The sequence below is a fragment of the Centropristis striata genome, chromosome 21, assembly GCF_030273125.1.
Source record: "Centropristis striata isolate RG_2023a ecotype Rhode Island chromosome 21, C.striata_1.0, whole genome shotgun sequence".
In the NCBI taxonomy this organism is placed as follows: domain Eukaryota; kingdom Metazoa; phylum Chordata; class Actinopteri; order Perciformes; family Serranidae; genus Centropristis; species Centropristis striata.
The window spans coordinates 23,153,147-23,173,778 of NC_081537.1; the positions used below are offsets into that span (position 1 = coordinate 23,153,147).

Genomic DNA, 20,632 nt, shown 5'->3' on the forward strand with positions numbered 1-20,632 from the left:
TCAGAAATTGTATGTTTTGATGTGTATCTATCTATCTATCTATCTATCTATCTATCTATCTACCTGCATGGACAGATAATTTCACTTGACAAGATTTCTTGAATTAAGATTGTAAATTAAGCATGTTGAACACTTAAAATAAGAAATGAACTCTTAAAACAAGATTAATTATCTAACACTTCCAAATCTAAGTTTTTTGTATCTTGGTAAGAACCAAATAATTTGCAGTGTGCAATAAACAAAAGTTGTGTGATACTTTTTTGCACTTAAAACCTAAATTGGGTCGGTGGCGACCCGGACACAAGAGGAAGGTTAACAGAGAAGCTTTACAAATAGTGCTGCTGTCAGTAACTTCCTGTGTCTGGTTAGTTTAGTGAGCAGTTTAACAGCTTCATATGCAAATAAAAACACTCTCAAGCAGAAGTTTGTGTCAACACAGCAAACAAACACTAAAAAAGAAGTGGTTGAAACATACGTTACAGGCCGAGCAGGGAAACAGTGAGCAGCATGTTATTCCCCTCAGAGTTACTGTAGATCCTGCTGATGAACCGCTGACCGAGAGTTGAAAGGGAGACGGCAGGAGAGGAGAGGAGGAGTCAGCAGGGGAGAGCAAGTGCATGCGGGTGGAGGAGCGAAAAGAGAAAGAAAAGGAAGCATTCCAGCGACCACAAAGCACCGGAGACCCCTGCCTCACCCTGCTGTCCCCTACAGCTCCCCTCCCCCCCACCTACAAACTTTCTCCCTCACACACATTCACACACACACTTCACACACCCCATCTGGCGACATTCCAGCCCCCGAGAGTCCCCCGACTCATTTCAGCCTCCAAAAACCTCCTCCAGAGACTCACCTCCGGCTTTAAAGCACTTCATCCGGCCACAGGTCACAGCAGCTCCCAAAACTAACTTTTTCTTCCTTCAGCGCTCTCTCTCTCTCTCTCTCTGTTTCTCTCTCACTCTCTCTCTCTCTCTGTCTCTCTCTCTCTCTCTTAGTCTCTCTCTCTCTCTCTCTCTCCTGCACTGTCTGTCTCTCTCTCACAGCCCGGCGCTCACACAAACAGATCAGCTTTCTCCCGCCTACCCACCCTGCTCTAGGATTATCCAGTCTGTGTGTGTGTGTGTGTGTGTGTGTGTGTGGGACAGACACCTAGAGCTCACTGCAGGACAGAAATAGTAAGTGGGTGTGTGACTCAGACTCCAACATCTAAACTACCTCTGCAGCTTTTACATGTTACAGTTACAGTTTACTAACTCACTGCTCTACTTTCACTTCTCCATCTTTACATATTTTGTGCTTTTGTTTTGTTTTCGTCTCGTCTTTTCCCTCGCTCTACCTGTCTGTCTTCATCTACTAAATAGCACAAATTCTTTGCCGTCAGAACGATCACATCTTCTTCCTCTTCTTGATCTTTTGCATCTTTCAGAGTGTCGACTAACGTCTGTCACCTCAAGAGAAACATCAACTCTGCAAAGGATTTCCCAAACAACTTCAAAACTACCTGTCTGCAGATTCTACCAGTGGAAAATATTGCATATAAAGGTCATGGAAAAAATGATTAGACCATTGTTTTCTTCAGTTTCTTGTTCATTTTAACGCCTGGCACAACTAAGGGTGCATTTGTTTGGACAAATATAATGAAAACCACAAAAATAGCTCATAAGAGTTTTATTTAAGAGCTGATATCTAGACATTTTCCATGGTTGTCTTGATAATGATTTTGGTTATTACCAAAAAAAACATGGAAAATGGCTGGAAGATTAAAATGAACAAGAAATTGAAGAAAAAGGGCGGTCTAATGTTTTTTTCCCCATGACTGCAGTATGTTCCCCCCAGTACTCCCACCACTCTCTTTAGCCGTTTTCAGACTATGTTTTTGACACAAAAGTCCCATAACGAGCTCTGCCATCATTTCAAATTTGGGACATTCATACTGATTCTGCAACGGCGTAATATTGGCATCAATCCACGTTGTAATCTTGCATTGCAGAACCAAGTGAGACGGTAACAGAGCATCAGCAGTACGTGCACAATAAGCGACGGCAGCATTTAAAACAATTTATAATAGTGAAGAGCTGCACGTCGTGTAGAGATTCTACAGACTCAGCAAAGTTGTTCTGCAGTTTGCTGAAAATGATTCGATTACTGTCGGACTCAGAGAGAGGCGAGTTTCTGATGAGGTGCTCCGCTTCCTTTCTTGGTCACACTAATACGGTGCGTTACCAGGATCACTCGGTCCCCCATCACACCTCCGGGACGTTCAGACTGAAGGAGTTAGGAGGAAATATCGCGACTTGAAACGAGGGTCTGAAAGGGGCTAAAAACATTACTCTGTTATATTTGGATCATTAAAATGCTGTGCAGAGCAAATTAAATGTTCCACTTTGCTGGTGATTTCATAATCTTTTTCTCACAGATTTACAAGTGTACAGTTTGGGTTCTCGGCTGTCATGTTTAGGCTCGGTAACCCATAGATACGCACCTGTAAGAACAACACACACACTCACACATTGTGTCTAACAAACATCATGAACAGCTGTTGTTATTAGTAACTGGCCAATAGAACTCAGTGTCTAACTGAATTACTGTGAGAATTATGTTATTCTGAGACCAGATCTGCATAATTTTACCTGTGACCAAAAATAAAGGTCGGTATCGAGACCTTACTTTATCTCCAGTGTATGTTTACTCTTGGGCTTCCAATCTAGGAACGCGAGAGACATTTACAACTGCAACAACAACTCCAACACAGTTTTTTTTCCTATTCTCTTTGTAGCATGTTGCATATTTGCACTTTTTTATTAACATATATTTATAGTTCTTGTCTTGAATTTTTGCAGTTTTTGTCAGGAAAAAAAGTCTTATGGGTCTGGATCATTAAAGACAACATTTGAACATGTGTTGCAAACTTATTTTCCGATAAAAGTAGCACTAGTTCCAAAAATGTCAATGTCTAAAAATGTTAATGCCATTTGCATAAATCTTGTATGAAATAGATTCAAAATAAAAACTCAACCGAGGACCTTCAGGAATGGCACGAGACTCTAATGGCGCTTCTACTATAATGCAACACTTTCTCCTGTTTTGAAAAGTTCCAATGTAGAAACTCATGACAACTGAACTTCTACTCCTGCAACAAGCAGTGAGAATGGAAGAAACTTGGGAACAACTTGCAATAATATATAGTTGATTATTATATTTTTTATGCCTTTTCCTTGATGTCCGAGTTGCTAAATTTGTTGCTTGTTGCCATTGAAATAAAGTTGATAAGAGCGTCTGAAATTCGTTAAATCTTGAGTTGTTGTCACCAAGTTGTTGAATAAAACCTTTTTACAAACCTGAGATAATTATGCAACACCTGATTGTCGAATTCTTATTCAATTTGAAGTTTCAGGACTTTTTCTGATTTTTCTGTTCCAGTCAAGTCTAGTCGAGCTTCAAGCCCTCTTTCTTTTCTTTTTACAAAAGACTAAGGAGTCCAAATGTAAACCATCAATCTAAGATAATCTTACAATGTACTGATTAGTTGTCTGGTATGTTGCCTTCTTATAAACAGTCCTTTTTATAACTGGAGAGCGAGGTATTTTTAGAATATGAAATGTTGAAGCCAAAGAGACGAATAAAACTCAGGAAACATATAATTCAGCACTACATCAGTTGTTGGAGCGAGGTGAAAACTTGGCAGGAAACACAAACTAACATGTGCTGAATAAGTTAACTCGCCATCCAGATTTTATATTCCTGCTGACCACATATTAATTAACTTTAAAACTCTGGAAAAACTCTTCGGGATCCCACAACAGCTTATAAAAGCTGCAGAGGGTTTGTGGGCCGTCCTGATTTAGATCACGGCCTCGGTGTGTTATTGGAGATGTTAATCATTGCTGTTACTCAGCTGGTATGTCAGCGTGTGTGTGTGTGTGTGTGTGTGTGTGTGTGTGTGTGTGTGTGTGTGTGCCTAGGGTTACACTGCATGTATTTTTAGATCAGAAATTAAAGATGGCTGCTCGACTGAAGCAAAAACAACAAAGACAACAACAACAACTTGCACATAAATTTGGTGCTAACATGCTCATAAATATATAAAAGTTTAGTTGCATCAGTGCAGCTGCAACACGTCAGACGGTTATTGTTTGTTAGTTACAGCCACATTTCTTGTTTTTTCACTTACAGGAATAGTTGATGCAGATATTTCCAACATCCATCTCTGTTCAAATGAAGCAAAAATACACCTTCAACATCTTTTACTCTTTGGAACATTATTTCAAAGCTGCAGGATGATATTAAAACCTCTAAAACACACACAAAAAAATGGATCTGACCTTTAATTAATCTGTGCCCACAAAATCCAGCAGTAGTACATCAGCTGCTTCAATTTTGAAAAGGACCTTTTATATCTTAATTTTCAAATACTTTACACGAAATCGGTTTTCTAGCTGTCATTCCCCGCAGTGAATAAACCCTGTTGTTATTTATTCTATTTTTAAACTATTATATTTATAGCCTTTCTAGCAGAAAGTTGACTTCCTCTCACCCCTAATAACAAGAAAAAAACAAGATGAAAAAAATTAAAATCAAGAAAACTTATTCTTTTTTTAAAATAAGAATAAAAAATAAGAAAACACTTTTTCCCTTTAAATTTTTCATATTATAATTAGATAAATAATAATAATAATAATAATAATAATAAACATAACAACAACAACAATAATAACAAGAAAAAGAAAGAAGAAAAAATAATATTTATTCCCTATTTTTATAATGAGGAGAAATAATTATTAAAAATTATATTAATAATAACAACAAGTTGAATAAATTGAAAATTAAGAATATGGAAAATTGAGAAAATTAAGAATATTTATGTTTATTCCTTATTTTTTATTATATTAAGAAAAAAGTAAGTTCTTTTTTTTTAACTTTTAAGTTTTCTTATTATAATTAGATACATAATAATAATAATAATAATAATAATAATAAGGAAAAAAAGAAGATGAAAAAACTAAAAATTAAGAATATAAGAAATTTAGAAAATTAGGAATTTATATTTATGTTTGTTCCTTATTTGTTTATAATAATAATAATTAAATCATGCATGACAGACAGCTGAGTCCAAACACGTGAAAATATGTGAAAGTCTATCACTTTTTATCCGCGCTTTGACAAAAAAGCCCTGGAGGGCAGAAAAGAAATATTGATTTAAAAGAAAAAAAAAATCAATATATCGGCTTCAATTTTTTTCATCCCTTTTTCCCTCACCCAAAAACTCATTAGTGAGAGTGAGTGAAAAGTTCAAGTTCAGCTGCTTTTTAGCCACAATAGAGACCAGGAGAACACACACACACACACACACACACACACACACACACACAGAAAGAGAAACACACACTCCAGCAGCTGACACCGTGTTTGCTTTGGCCCGAATGTGTGAAACTACAATGGAAGCGTCACTGACAACCCCCCCGAGGACAAAGGATCAGTGTGTGTGTGTGTGTGTGTGTGTGTGTGTGTGTGTACTTCAGGGTATGAAAAGAAATCTGTCACACATCCTGCAACGCCATATGCAGACAGTTCACATGGCAACCAGGAGAGAAAAAAAGGGGCATATTTGGTGCATTTTGATGCATGAAAATACTGAAAGCTTTGCAACAAACTCAGCATGAGGGAGGTGAAGCGGGAAACAGCAGCTGAAACACATGAACACTGAACCTTTTTCCTTGTTTTAACACTATTCCAATGAAATAAAGCACATATAAATCCTGACAGCAAGGAGAAACCAGAAGTTGGAGATGAAGAATGACGTACATAAAGAAGCGGAGATTTAAAGAACAAACAAAAAAAAGATGAAGAAAGATGAAAAATACCTTCTTCCACATCAGATATATAGTCCTCTGTGATCATTTCGGGGACATTGGCTTTACAGACTGTGTGAGGATGGGGGAGCAGAGAGTTAATATGGGAAAATCATGTTCAGAACAAAATTAAAGGCAAAGAAAGATTTTAAATCAAACAATGTGAACAGAGGAGAGTCGCCTTAATGTTTTCTTTAAACGTGGTCATAATAAAAAAATAAACATATTGGAGAAATATGCGAACACAGAAACCTATGAAAAACCCTAAAAGAACACTTTTCTTTAAATCTATATATACATGTGTAGTTTGTATATATATATATATATATATATATATATATATATATATATATAATAACAAGAATAAAATAAGATAAACATAATCAAGCACAAAAGATGTTAAAAAAAACCTTTGTATTTTTTGTCATTATATCATTATTATCATTATTTATCTAATTATAATAAAAACAAATGAGAAAATTAGGAATATATAGGATATATATATTGTTATATTATTTTCTTATTATTATAAATTATGATTATTATGAAAAAATAAAGGAATAAACATAAATATTCTTAATTTTCTATATTGTTAATTTTAATTTTTTTCATCTTGTTTTTTTTCTTGTTATTGTTAATATTGAGAATGATTTCCCCCTCCTTACATGTAAAGGGAGGGGTGGGAGGAAAGTCATCTTTCTGGAACAGCTATGAATAAAAAATAAACAACAACAGAGTTCATTGACTACAGGACATGACGGACAGAAAACCAATGTTGCTTCCATCTTACAAAAAGCTCCTTTATAAAAAATAAAGCAGCTGATTTATAACGGCTGGATTTGTGGGAACAGCTGAATTAAAGTTTGGAGCCATTATTCTTTGTGTTTTATAAGGTTTTTATATCATCCTGTAGCTTCCAAATCTAAATATTCACATTTTGATGAAAGTATGTATTATCTTAGGGTCAAAATGCTCCAGTTGCTTTACTGAAATATTATTGATTTGCCATGAAAACTATCTGTTTAATCCCCTCTTTAATCCCCTCACAACTTGTTTTCTCTATTAAATAACTTGACATCAACACATCTACTTATAATTACATAGGCAGGTCCAATAATATGAGTTAAACAGTTAAAAAGTGTCAAATGTAATCAGTTGTGGCAACTCTCCTGCTGTTCATGTTCTCAGGCTTTTTGTGTCACACTGGAAATAAAAGCTGAAATCATGAATGAAGCAAAAAAATGTCAAAGATGAAATATAATGGAATAAGTTAATGATGGAAAAAAAAGCACATTTTGCACCTGAATTACTCATCAACAACAACAACAAAACAACGGTTTCCATGACGACAGCTGGGAAATGTTTCCACCCAGGGACCAGAACTCAGAGCTCCAGACTGGAGCCAGAAACACGACTCAAAGTTTCTCCCTGACATCAGAGCGTAAAGGAGAAACGTCCTCATTTATTAAAGTAAATCAGTAAAGTGAATCCTCACCTTCGTCGTCGGACATGTCCAGCACCTCGTTCATCGTCTCGGGAACGTTCATCTTGTGCTTCTCGATCACCGTCTGTTGAGGAGAAACACCAGAACAGGAAAACCTTCAATTATTCACTCTATAATATTTATAAAAAAACCCTTTCAGTCCAACTTTCATGTGCTTTCATCCATCATTTTCTGCTTTGCTTTTCTTTTGATCCATGTAACGGTGCCATGAAATTGAAATTCAACACTTCCTGCAGATAAAAAAACCTACAAGTGAAGGGAAGGATTGTTCCCTTTGAGGCTTTTAATGTGAATTACTGCAGGAAGTCTTGAGTTTCAGGCTGTAAGTATTGTGAAAGAAAACTATGATGATGGTGATAATAAATATAATAATGATAATAATAACAGGAATAAAATAAGATAAACATAGAATATTCTTAATTTTCTATTTGTATCTATCTAATTATAATAAGAAAATTAAAGAAAAAATGTAAATAAATTCTTAATTTTCTATATTTTGGATTTTCATTTTTTATCTTGTTTTTTCTTGTTATTGAAATAACAATTATCTTATCAAATACATCTTAAATAAATCAGATTTATTAATAAATATCTAATAAATCTTGTTATAAGACTACTACCAGTACTACTACTACTACTAATAATAATAATAATTATTATTAATATTACTATCATTATTTATCTAATTATGATAAGAAAACTTTAAAGAAAAGAAAAGAAAGTTAGGAATATATATATATATATATATCTTGTTATTTGGCATCTCATTTTTTCTTATTATTATAAAAAGGAATAAACATGAATATTCTTCCATTATTCAATCTGTTTCAAGTGGAACTGACTGCAGTTATTCTGTGTAGAGTTTAAATAACAGCAAAGCATTAAATGCAAATTGGATAGTTCAGAAAACAAGCAGAAGTCAAACTAAAATATTATAAAATATACTTGTAATAACTGAGATAAAGTTGTAATTTTAATGCTATGTTAATGTATGACATATTTCGGTTATAAATTAATTCCAGCTGGAGGTTATTGTGTGTTAAAACGTTTATGTTTTATATTTAAAAAAGGAAATATTTGTGAGGAAACACAAACGCACCTGAGTGGTGAGAGTTTCCTCGGTGACCACTTTGAGCGTGTCGACCACAGAGATGTAGCCGAGCCTCCGGGCGATGGACAGAGCGCTGTTCCCGTTCTGGACAAAAGGAATAAACATAACGGAGATGAAAACTGTGAACTACTGGACTGGCAACTAAAACCTTAACAATTAAAGCTATTTTGTATGTTTGGAGACCGAAAAATGATGCAAATGTCACGATGCACAATCAAACTTTAGTATTGGCTTGAGTATGTGTGTGTGTGTGTGTGTGTGTGTGTGTGTGTGTGTGCAGTGTGTGTGTGTGTATTCTCATACTTCCTACATAGTGAGGACCAGAACACGTTTTTAACCAACAGAGTGAGGACATTTTTGCAAAGTGAGGACATTTCGGCCAGTCCTCACTTCTTTAAAGGCTTTTTTGAGTTTTCAGACTTTGTTTTAAGGATTAAGGTTTCATGACGATGATAATTAACTGAAACTGTATTGTGTGGTTACAAAACTAACTAAAATTATAGTGAAAATGTCCTTCATTTTCGTCAACTTCTTTCATACATAATGAAGATGGATAAGGCAAAGGAAATAAAGGCAAAATTTACTGTGACCTCTTTTAATCTCCCACCCAACAAATACCCCATTACAAAAAAACCTAAAACTAATAAAAACTAAACTAAAACTAAAGCATTTCAAATAAATAAATACTAAACTAAAACTAGCAAACTCACTCTAAAAACTGAACTAACTGAATTTGAAAACAAAAAATTAAAACTAAAACTAATGAAAAATCCAAAACTATTATAACCTTGCAAGGGAATTCACTATTCTATACTATGAGGGTGTGTGTGTGTGTGTGTGTGTGTGTGTGTGTGTGTGTACTGACAGCAGTGAGCTCGTTGGGCGAGGCTCCGTGGTGCAGCAGCAGGTTGATGATGTGTGTGTGTCCCTGCTGTGCAGCCTGGTGGAGAGGTGTGTACCCGTTCTGCACAGAAACACACAGGAAGGTGAAATATTAAACACATTTATTGTGCACACACACTGATGCACACATTTATACAGTTGCTCAATCTCTTTTTGCACACAGAAATAAAAGAATAAAACACATCTAGACTCTGAGTGTTACCTTGGTCTTGGCGTTGACCTTCGCCTGATTCTTTAGCAGGAAATTCACCATCTTGACGTTTCCATAATGACAGGCCACGTGGAGGGGAGTGTATCCCAGCTGCAGGAATAATGTGGTTATTGTGATGAGCAAAGACACGATCATACAGTCATGCTTGATAAATATCTGAAACAATAATTACTTCAGAATAAACACAAAAAGACCCATTACCTTGGTCTCGGGGTCCACAGTGGCTCCCTGGTTCACTAAAACCTCTGCCACGTTGACTTTATCCTCCTGAGCAGCCAGGTGGAGCGGAGTCAGACCGGACTGAGGACAGAGAGAAACAGAAACAATGGAAGACAGACTTTTATTCTAATGACCAATAACAAAAAAACAGAAGTTGACACAAAACAACACAAGTATTTATCAAAACAGTCTTGGATGAAGAAAGTCTCATTTTTGTGGCAAACATGTGGCAGTTGAAGGACGAAAAATAACATAAGTTGAAATAAATAATGAATAAAAAAATCTATAAGTAAATGCAAAAAAAATAAAAATGGAAATTTTATATTTTTTCATTTATTTTGCTTATTGTGCTTCCGCCTAAATAAATAAATAAACGTATGAATAAATGCAGAAATAAATGTATAAATGATATTAAAATAAATGGATGTATAAATAATATTAAAATAAATAAATGAATAAATAATATTAAAATAAATAAATGTATAAATAAATCTTAAAATAAATAAATGTATAAATAAAAAATAAAAATGTAGAAATAAATACATGTAGAAATAACATTAAAATAAATAAATGTATGAATAAATGTTAAAATAAATCAATGTAGAAATGAATAAATAAATACATGTATAAATAAATATTAAAATAAATCAATATAGAAATAAATAAAGGTAGGAATAAATAAATGTAGGAATAATATAAAAATAAATTTTAAAAAATTAAATACAATAGCTAAATAAATAATAAAAGAAATGTAAAAATATAGACTTTCCATTTATTTTTATTTTTTTTTAATTTAAATATTTTATTTTCATTTATTTATGTATTTCTACTTATGTAATTTTCTCTCCTTCTCAGTTTCCAGGCTCAAATCTGGTACCTTGTTGCCCGTGTTGATGGGAGCGTCTCGAGCCAGCAGCAGCGTCACAATGTCCACGTTTCCCTCCTGCGCGGCGAGGTGCAGCGGCGTGATGCCCTGCCGCGTCACCGTGTTGGTGGAGGCGCCGTACTCCAGCAGCGTGGTCGTGATCTCCATCTGGTTCTTCTTCGCAGCGATGTGGAGCGGCGTGTAACCATTCTGCATGAAAAGAAACATCGTTATTTTATATATTTTTAAGACAAAATATATTTCAGTTAGAAAAGCCGTGAAGAAGAGAGCTAACAGAAAAAATACAGAATATTCTAAAAACAAGCTAATTTAGTTATAATAACTTAACATGAACATAAAGGTCTCTGCAAATCTGAAAAATTGTTTGATCTGTGAGTACAATCATCTATTGAAATATTAAAATTGAAAAAAAATTGACATTAACTTTTCAAATTAAAATTTTGAAATTAAGTAGATAGGTAAAATAATACAGAAATAATTACGTTAGGGAAAATAATAAATAATGGAAAAAAGCAAGAGGAAAATAATAAAAAATAAAATAAATTATTAAATATACATAAATAATACATTACATTTTGTAAAGTAAATAAAACAATGCAAAATAAAGGGAAATTACTATTAAAGTTTAAAAAAAATAGGGAATTAATGCAAAGGTATATTAATAAAGACGCAAATAAATACAGAATATTCTGAATCAGGTCATTTAGTTTACAAATAACACAAACATCAAGACGATATTGTTTAAATTCAAACTTCAAAATCAAAGTTTTTTGTTTTATATGATGATGTTGAAATTTTCCTTATCGTGGAAAAATGACTTAAATGAATTAAAATTTGTGCAAAAGAGTAAAATCCAGACTTCACTTCTCTAGCGGATATAGAAGGTCATTTTAAAACCACAGCAGGTGCCTGGTAGAACTGGTCCAATGCAAACAGGCTGAGGAGAGTAAAGTTATCGGGGCTAATTTCAGTGGCAGCTCTATTCTACAGAGATGCTGTTAGAGTAGAGTGGGGGACTCAAACCGGCCAATCACAGCGCTCCGCTCGGCTCCACGGTGTAAATGCATGTGGGTGTCTTTAACTGAAACTAGGTCAGGCTGCTTTCACCCGGAGAGAGAGAGAGTAAAGAGGTTGTGGTGCATTAAGGGACGTTAGATTTCTCTCTCTTACCTTCGCAGCAGCGTGTGGAGACGCTCCCTGGTTCAGCAGGAGCAGCGCCACCTTCTGGTTATCGTAGTGAGCTGCCACATGCAGTGGAGTTAGTCCGCTCTGAACACACACACACACGCACACACACACACACACACACACACACACACACACACACACAGGGAGTGTTAGGTGGTGATAAATGTACAGTACAGTGCAGTGTGGTGATGGAGAGGAAACTGTGAAAGCTACAAAACAACGTGTGAGTTATTTGTCTCTGTGAACCCTCTGAACCCAAAGCAGTTTTCAGGCGTTTTTTGACTGCAATATATTAAATATATCTAACATCTAAAAGTCCTGCGGCTCTATGGAATCAGCACAATCATGGCTAGAAGTGGGAACAACTCAAACATGTCTTTTGTGCGGAAAAATCTGTTATAATGACAGAAATCATTTAAAAAAAAGAAAGTTGAATTTCTCTGATAAATTTAAAAAAAATATTTTAATAAAATGGAATTTATATATAAACACTTTTCCAAGTCTCTACAAGTGTCCCAAATATTGTAAAAACAAACACAAAATTACCAAAAAAATGACATAAAATGACCAAAGAAAGACAGAAATACCAAAAATTACCAAGCAATGATGTAAAATAACCAAAAGACACAAAACTACAAAAAAAACTGACAAAAAATTACACATATTGTACATATTGAAGTATTGTCATGTTTCCAGCCTCTCCTCTCTGCTCTGTGTAAAAAGATTTTCAGTGAATATTTGTCACGTGACCGTTGGTCTCAGCAGAATCAATCATGTCTTCACAGTGTCTCTGTGGAGCAGAATTTAATGTTTTTAACAGGATCTGGTTAGTGCAAACACTTTATGTTAAATGACATGTAGAATAAAGAGATTCTGACACAAATATCAACATTTTAATACAAGTTTTGGTCACTTTTTTTAGAACAGAAACTTTCGTTAACCGATGATCCGTTCAAGGACCGTCGTAAAGTTCATATTCTGACGATAATGTCTGTTTTTACAGTTTCTTTCTACGGTAAACTGTGTGTTTCTGGCGATCTCTTAAAGAAAACACTTGTTTAAATGCTGCCAGTTTGGGTTCAGAGGGTTAAACCATCGTCCTCTCACACTAACGTTTAAAAACATGCGTTACCTTCCCAGCAGCGTCAGCCGGAGCGTTCTTCTGCAGCAGCAGGTTGGCGACCTCGATCTTCCCGTACTTTGCAGCCACGTGCAGCGGAGTGAAGCCCTTCTGCAACAACACAGACACACATCACACTTTCAGCTTTCTTTACATGGCTGCTCTGTGGAACCATATGCATTTAATCACTTGTAATTGAGGCATTTTGAAGTGTTGTGTCATGACATCACATGGGGAACTGATTACTCGGTGCTTAAACATGATGAAACTGAATCGGAGCTCAGGGTGGGAGACGTGTGTTACATCAAATTCTTCAGCTATGAGGCAACACAGATCCATGAAGCAGCTCTAAACAGACACACACAGCTCTCAGTCACTTCCTACATGTATATCATATTATAAGATATGTGCACAATAGTTACAGGATTTGAAAGAATCACCTGCACGCCTGGATAGCTGAATTCTACAGGGTGTAGGAAGTAGGATAAGCATGCACATATTTTATTTTTGCATTTTTTAACCATGCTTGCAGCATCTCAGTCCAACACTTTGCTGCAGAGGAACACACATTTAGCGCAGCCATTCATGGTTTCCAGAGGATGAATCCTACTGACGTTGATCCTAAAACTTTTCCTCTTTCTCCACCTAATCAGCAAATTAAAGCTTCACAGTGTGAACACAAAAGCTGTCAAACAAAATAATATTACCAGAGTGACATTAGTAAATCTTTGTCCTAACTGTGTGTAAATGTAACGTCTCCTGTCCCTGAAAAGGACAACAAGAGTCTCTTTGTTCAGCTGAAAACCACCTGGAAACATCGGCTGTAATTAGAGTTGAGGGACTTTCCTCAGAGCTGAGTTGTGGCCATCGAACGCTGTGTTGCGGTTAACATGGATTATGGTTATAAAATAGAAAAACCTCTCCAGGAACAGTGTTTTCAGACTCTAGGAAAGTTATTCTGACCCAACTCACTCGCTGGCAGGCAGACAGTTAGATCTGATGTTCAATCCAAGTTTCTGTGTGTGAAGCAATAATCCTCTTGGTAATGAAGGACAAAAAATAACATAGGATGAAATAAAAATAAATAACAAATAAATAAATAGATGGATTAATGAATAAATGTAGAAATAAAAAAGATGCAATTTTTTTTAACATTTATTTTATTATTTAATTATTTATTTCTGTAATTATTTTGTTATTTATTTCCACATTTTCATTTATTAATTTTCACATGTATTTTTTATTTATTTGATTTATCACCACATTTATTACCACATGTATTTATTTATTTATTTTTATATATATTTCTACATTTAATTATTTTTTATTCAACATTTTTTCATTTAATTCTGGGTCACTTTAGTTAAAATGTAAACAAAAATCATGGAGAAATAAATGAATAAATGTAGAAACAAATAAATGCAGAAATAAATATAGAAAGAAATAAATGAAGAAATAAAAAAATACGGAAATACCTAAATAATAAAAAAAGTAAAAATATAGAATTTACATTTATTTTTTTCATTTATTTCTACATATTTTTGTTTTTTATTAATTTTTAATTTTTTTCTACATTTTTTCATTTATTTCTGGGTGATTTTTTTAACGCCAAACAATGTCAAAATGTAAACAAAAATCATGCAGAAATAAATGAATAAATATAGAAACAAATAAATGTATAAATAAATATAGAAAATAAATAAATGTATAAATAAAAAAGATACAAATAAATAAATGTATAGATAAATAAATACGTAAATATAGAAAAAATATCTCTAAAATATATAAAAACATAGAATTTAAATGTATTTTTTGCATTTATTTCTACATTTATTTATTCATCCATCCATTTATTTAGTTATTCATTAATTTATTTCTACTTATGTAATTTCCGTCCTTCACACTTGCTTGCCAGCTGTATGTTTGTGTGCATCTTTTGCATATGGAACATGTCTCATCTCTCATCAGGTTACCTTGGTGATGATCCCCAGACTGGCTCCCTGGTCCAGCAGCGCTGACGCCACGTCTCGGTGTCCCTCCCGGGCGGCGAGGTGCAGTGGCGTGTAGCCGGAGCTGGTGGTGGCGTCGGGGAACGCTCCGTTGGTCAGCAGCTGGTGGACGATGTCCTGCTTACCGAGACGGCTCGAGATGTGCAGCGGAGTCTGATCATCCTGAACACAAAAAACAAACAAACAAACAAACAAACATTATTAAATAATGTCAAGACGTCACTGAGATTATGTGATCAGCTTAGATGACATTTTTGTCATTTTGTGCATTTTGAAGAATATTTTTTATCTGAGAAGCCATCAATTCACAATATTCATACAATTTGGAACGTGTCTTATTTATTGAGTTGTGGCTTTGCGGGTGTCTCATTAAGTAGCTGATTATTCTCTTCTCAACACTCTGAACCCATTAGACCGAAATGTATGTTTTCTTTAATAGGCTGTTTACACAGAGCAGAGAGGAGAGGACAGGAGAGGCTATTTACACAGAGCTGAGAGGAGAGGACAGGAGAGGCTGTTTACACAGAGCAGAGAGGAGAGGAGAGGCTGGAAACATGACAATACTTCAATATGTGCAATATGTGGAGAAAGTAAAAGTTTTTTTGTCATTTTATGTCGTTTTCCTAGTAGTTGTGGGGTTTTTTTTCAATATTTGTGACACTTGTGGGCACTTGGAAGAGTATTTATATATAAATTCCATTTAATTCCAATTAAAAGTCATTCTAACTGTGTTATTCTGCACAAAGACATGTTTGAGATGTTCCCACTTCTAGACATGAGTCTGCTGATTCCACAGAGCTGCAGGACTTTTAGATTTATATAGATTTTTTATATTGCAGTGAGATACAAGGCCACAGTGAGTAAAATGTAAAAAGAGAACAAAAAACTCCCTGAAGCTGCTCGTTGGGGTTCAGAGGGTTAAAATGAGACCAAAGGAGCGACTCTGTACTGTAATCACCCGTTAATTAGACACGTGCAAAGACACGACTACACACATCACTGTGACTAAACACACACACACACACACACACACACACACACACACACACACACACACACACACACAACTGAACAGCTTCAATGTGTTTCCTATTAACTCTCTCTCTCTTTCTCTCTCTTTCTCTCTCTCTCTCTCTCTCTGCAGACACACTTGCTCGCTCTACCTTGGCCTTGGCATCGACTCGTGCTCCATTCTGGATCAGATATCGAACCACGTTTGACTGTCCGGCCCTCGCTGCCATGTGGAGCGCCGTCTCGCCCCTCTGCAACACACACACACACACACACACACACACACACGAAACACACACAGGAAAGAGGGATCGATAGTTATTCGAAGGTTTCAATTCTTCTCCTTCCTCATGAAATCTGTTCCTGTAAAGATGAGAGGCAGAGAGAGAGAGAGAGAGAGAGACCCCTTCCTCTCCACACCCAGCTCACCATAATGACGTCCCATAATGCTCCGTTTCTACAGTAACCTGGCCACAGACACGGCGTGGGCGACCAAATACTTTGGGGTTGAAGAGTTGAACGTGCAGCACTCTTTCCCCTCTCTGTTCATTACTCTCTCTCTCTCTCTCTCTCTGTCTGTCTCTCTCTCTCTCTCTGTTCTCTCTCTCTCTTTTTATTCCTCCTTTAATTTAAGAGTTAACAGGATCAGCTGTGATAGAGAGACGACCTCTCTTTACGTCCACATGTCATAAAAAGACTTAAAGAGGTTTTTTGTCACCCTTTATGTGTTTTTTTTTCAGGTCTGGAATCATCAGTTTTCAAAATACTTAATTATTTAAGTATTTAAAGGTCATTTCAGTCATTTGTAGTCGTGTTTGTGGTCTCCTGATGAATGCAAGTTTAACATAACATCTATTTGATATTCAATGCAAAATTTACTCTCAGGAAAAACACTATGTGCAATATTAATTTAACGGATAAAAAAATGACATAAGTCGAAATGAATGGATAAATAATACATATATATTATAAAATTGTATTAATTCATGTCTACATTTTTATAAATGTATTTCTTCTTTTTATTTCTCCATTTATTTCTTATTTATATATTTATTCCTACATGTATTATTTAATTCTTTTTTATATTTATTTGTACATTTATTTGTTTGTTTCTGCATGACTTTTGTCACCCAACAATGTCAAAATGTAAAATTAGCTGGGCATTGTATAAATAAATAAATAAATAAATAAATGTAGAATATATATATCTAAAATAAATAAATAAATACATGTGGACATAAAAAAAATACAGAAACACCTAAATCAATTATAAAATAAATGTACATTTCTACATGTATTCATTAATATATCTATTTATATATTTATTCATTTATACCTTCTTATGTCATTTTTTGTCCTTCATAAAAGTATTTATGTATATAATGTCTTATTTTTTAATTTTTTATATCTTTGTAACTCCTGTTTGCACCTTAAGCTGCTGTGACGACTGAATTTTGTTAATATAAATAAAATCTTATCTTAACTTATCTTATATTTGATGAAACTATCTTTCTCTTTAGCTGCTAAATGCTCAACTCTTTCCACCAGCTGGTCTCTTAACTGAGTCTGTCTGCTGACATTTTACAGTGCACAACGAGCTCTGCACCAAACAGCCGACAGGTACAGTAAACTGGAGTACAGGTAACAGGTTCTCTGCAGCTCTTTCTAACCACTGTGCGCTATAAAAGAGGAGCTGTGCAGATTTCCTCTGGGAGCATCAGGAGGAGATGAGACAGAAGCAGAAGCAGAACTCACCACGTTGCTGGTGTTGGGTGAAGCTCCGTGGTTGATCAGCTGGTGAACGATGTTATCGTGTCCCATAAACGCTGCGACATGAATGGGAGTCAGACCGGACTGACAGAGAAGAGACACACAGAGGAGAGATGCATTAAAACAACAGGATCTTAAAGGTTTGAGGAAAGAAAACTTAATTATTCAGCTTCTGATCAGTCTTTTCAGCTACAGCTGAACTATGAACTTTTATTATATATACATTCATTTATTATTTTTATAAATTAAATACATGTTTGATAGTTTCAGTCGGCTGTGCACAGTGCATATTAACATAGTTAATCGTATTTTTTAAATTTATTTTAATGCATTATTATTTTTAAATATTTAAACAAATGTGTATATATTAATATATTACTTTTTTAAATTAATTTATTGTATATGTATTTTTTATGTTTATTTATTATAGATTTTTTGATATTATATTTTTCAGTTGAATTGAATTTAAAGTAAAAGTAAAACATATTCATATTAAGATACTATTTATTCTATACTTATTTTTTATATATTATCATTTTATGTTTAGTTATTATAATTATTTTCATATTATTTTTCAGTTGAATTGACTTTAATGTAAAAGTAAAAATATATAAATATATATTGTCAAAAATACTTAAAATAAATTATTGTTGAATTTTAAATTGACCCAAAATAATCTTGATTATGACTTTTCCCACAATAGAGCAGCCGCTAGTGTGCAGCATTTGAAATGTGGAATAAAAAGTACAGAATTCCCCTCTTAGATCCACTTATTTAGGACAAATTGGTGAAAAATGAAATAACTCCAGATTTTATTGTTGTAAAAACCAAATAAAAGTGAACTGATGTCATTGTGCTTCCATGACACACACACACACACACCCACACACACACACACACACACACAGCGGTACCTCGGTGACGGCCTGTATGGACGCTCCATGCTTCAGAAGCAGCTCCATCACCTTCACTCTGTTCTTCTTGCAGGCGATGTGCAGAGGAGTGAAACCATTCTATAAAAAACACAAACACACAAACATGTCTAAAGTGTAAAAATAGTCCCAGCAGCGTCTTTGTCTCTGTGTTTCTCTGCAGGTTTCTCTCGCCGAGCTGGCTGACGATAAGTCTGGAACACGAAGTGGAAAATACAGTACAAAGCTGCTTCCCTTTCCCCTCGTTCTCTCACTGTTTCTCTGCATGCAAACCAGACAAGCATGTGTGGAAATAATTGACTGGACTCTAAAAAAAGAAAAAAGGAAAAACTGAAATAGATACTTTTCTTTACAACTCACTCTTCCCTCGCCAACATGTACACTCTGCCCCCTCCTCCCTCCCTCCTTCACTCCCTCACTCCACTTTGAGGTTTCTGGCTCAATCCTATGACTTCATTTTCCTCTCCGTGTCCTTTTTTTCTCTCTCTGGCTATAAAGTCCCAGCGCTCTAACCACACCCAGACGTCTCCCATTACAGAGCAGAGATGGTTGTCTTACACAAGACACTTTTAACTCTTTTTCCGTCATTCATTCATTTCCTCTGTGTGTCTTTAAAGTCCCTCGTTTCTCTCTTTTTTGTTGCAAACAAACAAAAAGTACAAGTAATGAGAGAGGTGGGAGAGAAATGAGGAGGAGATTTTTGGTTGGTTGGGAGATTAAATCATCGTAAAAGACATGTAAAAGCTGCTGCAGCAACTCTGCAGAAATTAACCAGTTTTATACTTCAATTAAGGAGAAAATATCAACACTTGTGCACATAATTTACACCAAAGTCACAGAATATCATAAAGACCTAGACCAGGACCTACTGTGCTTTGTGAGCTGTAATAATAGTTTTTTAAATGGTGACTTTAAAGAATCATAAACAACAGCTTCAGTTAGGCTTTGATCCCGTAATTCATAATGAGAAACTTTCTTGAAAAATTGACCTAGGGCCTGTTTACATGACAACGCTCTCGGGTGAAAACGACAAAATATTTTATCAGATATGCCTTTTCTTTAGATGATGAAGACATATTTGGGGCTTAAAAACGCAAAAAAACACCCTCCAGAGTGGGAATATTAATAACGCTCCAACGTTTTGTTTCCATTAAAAATGCTCTGATCAGCTCACGCTGGCTCTCGTCATGTTACGTATCATCCATGTGCAGTCCAGGCAAACCACAACAAACATGTCCGCCTGTTTCCATCAGTCAGACATTCAAGTTGCCCGAGCAGCTCTGATAACTATCCAGGAGGATAGGATAACAGATAATATAACAGAACAGAGAAGGCGCATTAATTACCTAGGGCAATTTTTCTATTTCTATTCTATTTCTATTTCTCTGTACCAGGAGTAGAAGCAGGAGAGAAGAGAAATGTCTCTTGGTGTTTTGTTTGGCAGTGCTTCACAGTACCACCTAGCCACCTGCTGCATACTACAGATTTCACAGACTTTTGCTTCACCGTATGCACACAGATTCCCCCCTGAAGACGCTCGTCTAAACGCAGAATAAAAAGTGAGAACGCAACGCCACTTTTTCGTTTTCTGTCGAGATCATCTCCATCTCAACAGGGCTTCAGTTAGTGTGAAACTTTCTCATCTTACAGATCTTAAAACATCTGATTTGTATTGTTATGTTCTGTTGGACTGCTCGGCATATCGTGGCTGCAAACACAATTTCCTCAAAAGATGCTGAGTCATTCCTAATGATAAATATTTAAAAACAGTGAAAAACAAAAGGTCGTTTTCTTTCATCACATTTTCAGAAATGGGCTTTCATTCTTGCATTTTCTGTCTCATTTTCTAAAATGTTCTCTGTCTTTTGATAAGATCAAGAGATTTATTTTCACTTCATTATACTATTATACACTTCAGTTGA

General features: G+C 35.1%; 1 protein-coding gene across 2 annotated transcripts in view; it reads right to left on the bottom strand.

Moving 5' to 3' along the window:
• The window catches only part of LOC131959262 (ankyrin-3-like), a 138,827-nt gene that overhangs the window by 58,069 nt on the left and 60,126 nt on the right, over window positions 1–20,632 (bottom strand). The window contains exons 12-24 of one of the 2 annotated variants that reach the window (XM_059324399.1): window positions 18,693–18,791; window positions 17,764–17,862; window positions 16,161–16,259; window positions 14,962–15,159; window positions 13,001–13,099; window positions 11,851–11,949; window positions 10,672–10,869; window positions 9,777–9,875; window positions 9,567–9,665; window positions 9,327–9,425; window positions 8,450–8,545; window positions 7,342–7,414; window positions 5,859–5,918 (exon numbers count right to left, since the gene is read on the bottom strand). In XM_059324399.1, the coding sequence (XP_059180382.1) occupies window positions 5,859–5,918; window positions 7,342–7,414; window positions 8,450–8,545; window positions 9,327–9,425; window positions 9,567–9,665; window positions 9,777–9,875; window positions 10,672–10,869; window positions 11,851–11,949; window positions 13,001–13,099; window positions 14,962–15,159; window positions 16,161–16,259; window positions 17,764–17,862; window positions 18,693–18,791 (1,417 nt within the window). Of the gene's footprint in view, window positions 1–475; window positions 817–5,858; window positions 5,919–7,341; window positions 7,415–8,449; window positions 8,546–9,326; window positions 9,426–9,566; window positions 9,666–9,776; window positions 9,876–10,671; window positions 10,870–11,850; window positions 11,950–13,000; window positions 13,100–14,961; window positions 15,160–16,160; window positions 16,260–17,763; window positions 17,863–18,692; window positions 18,792–20,632 lie in introns of those variants that run through there. The other variant, XM_059324400.1, reaches the window with a different exon arrangement.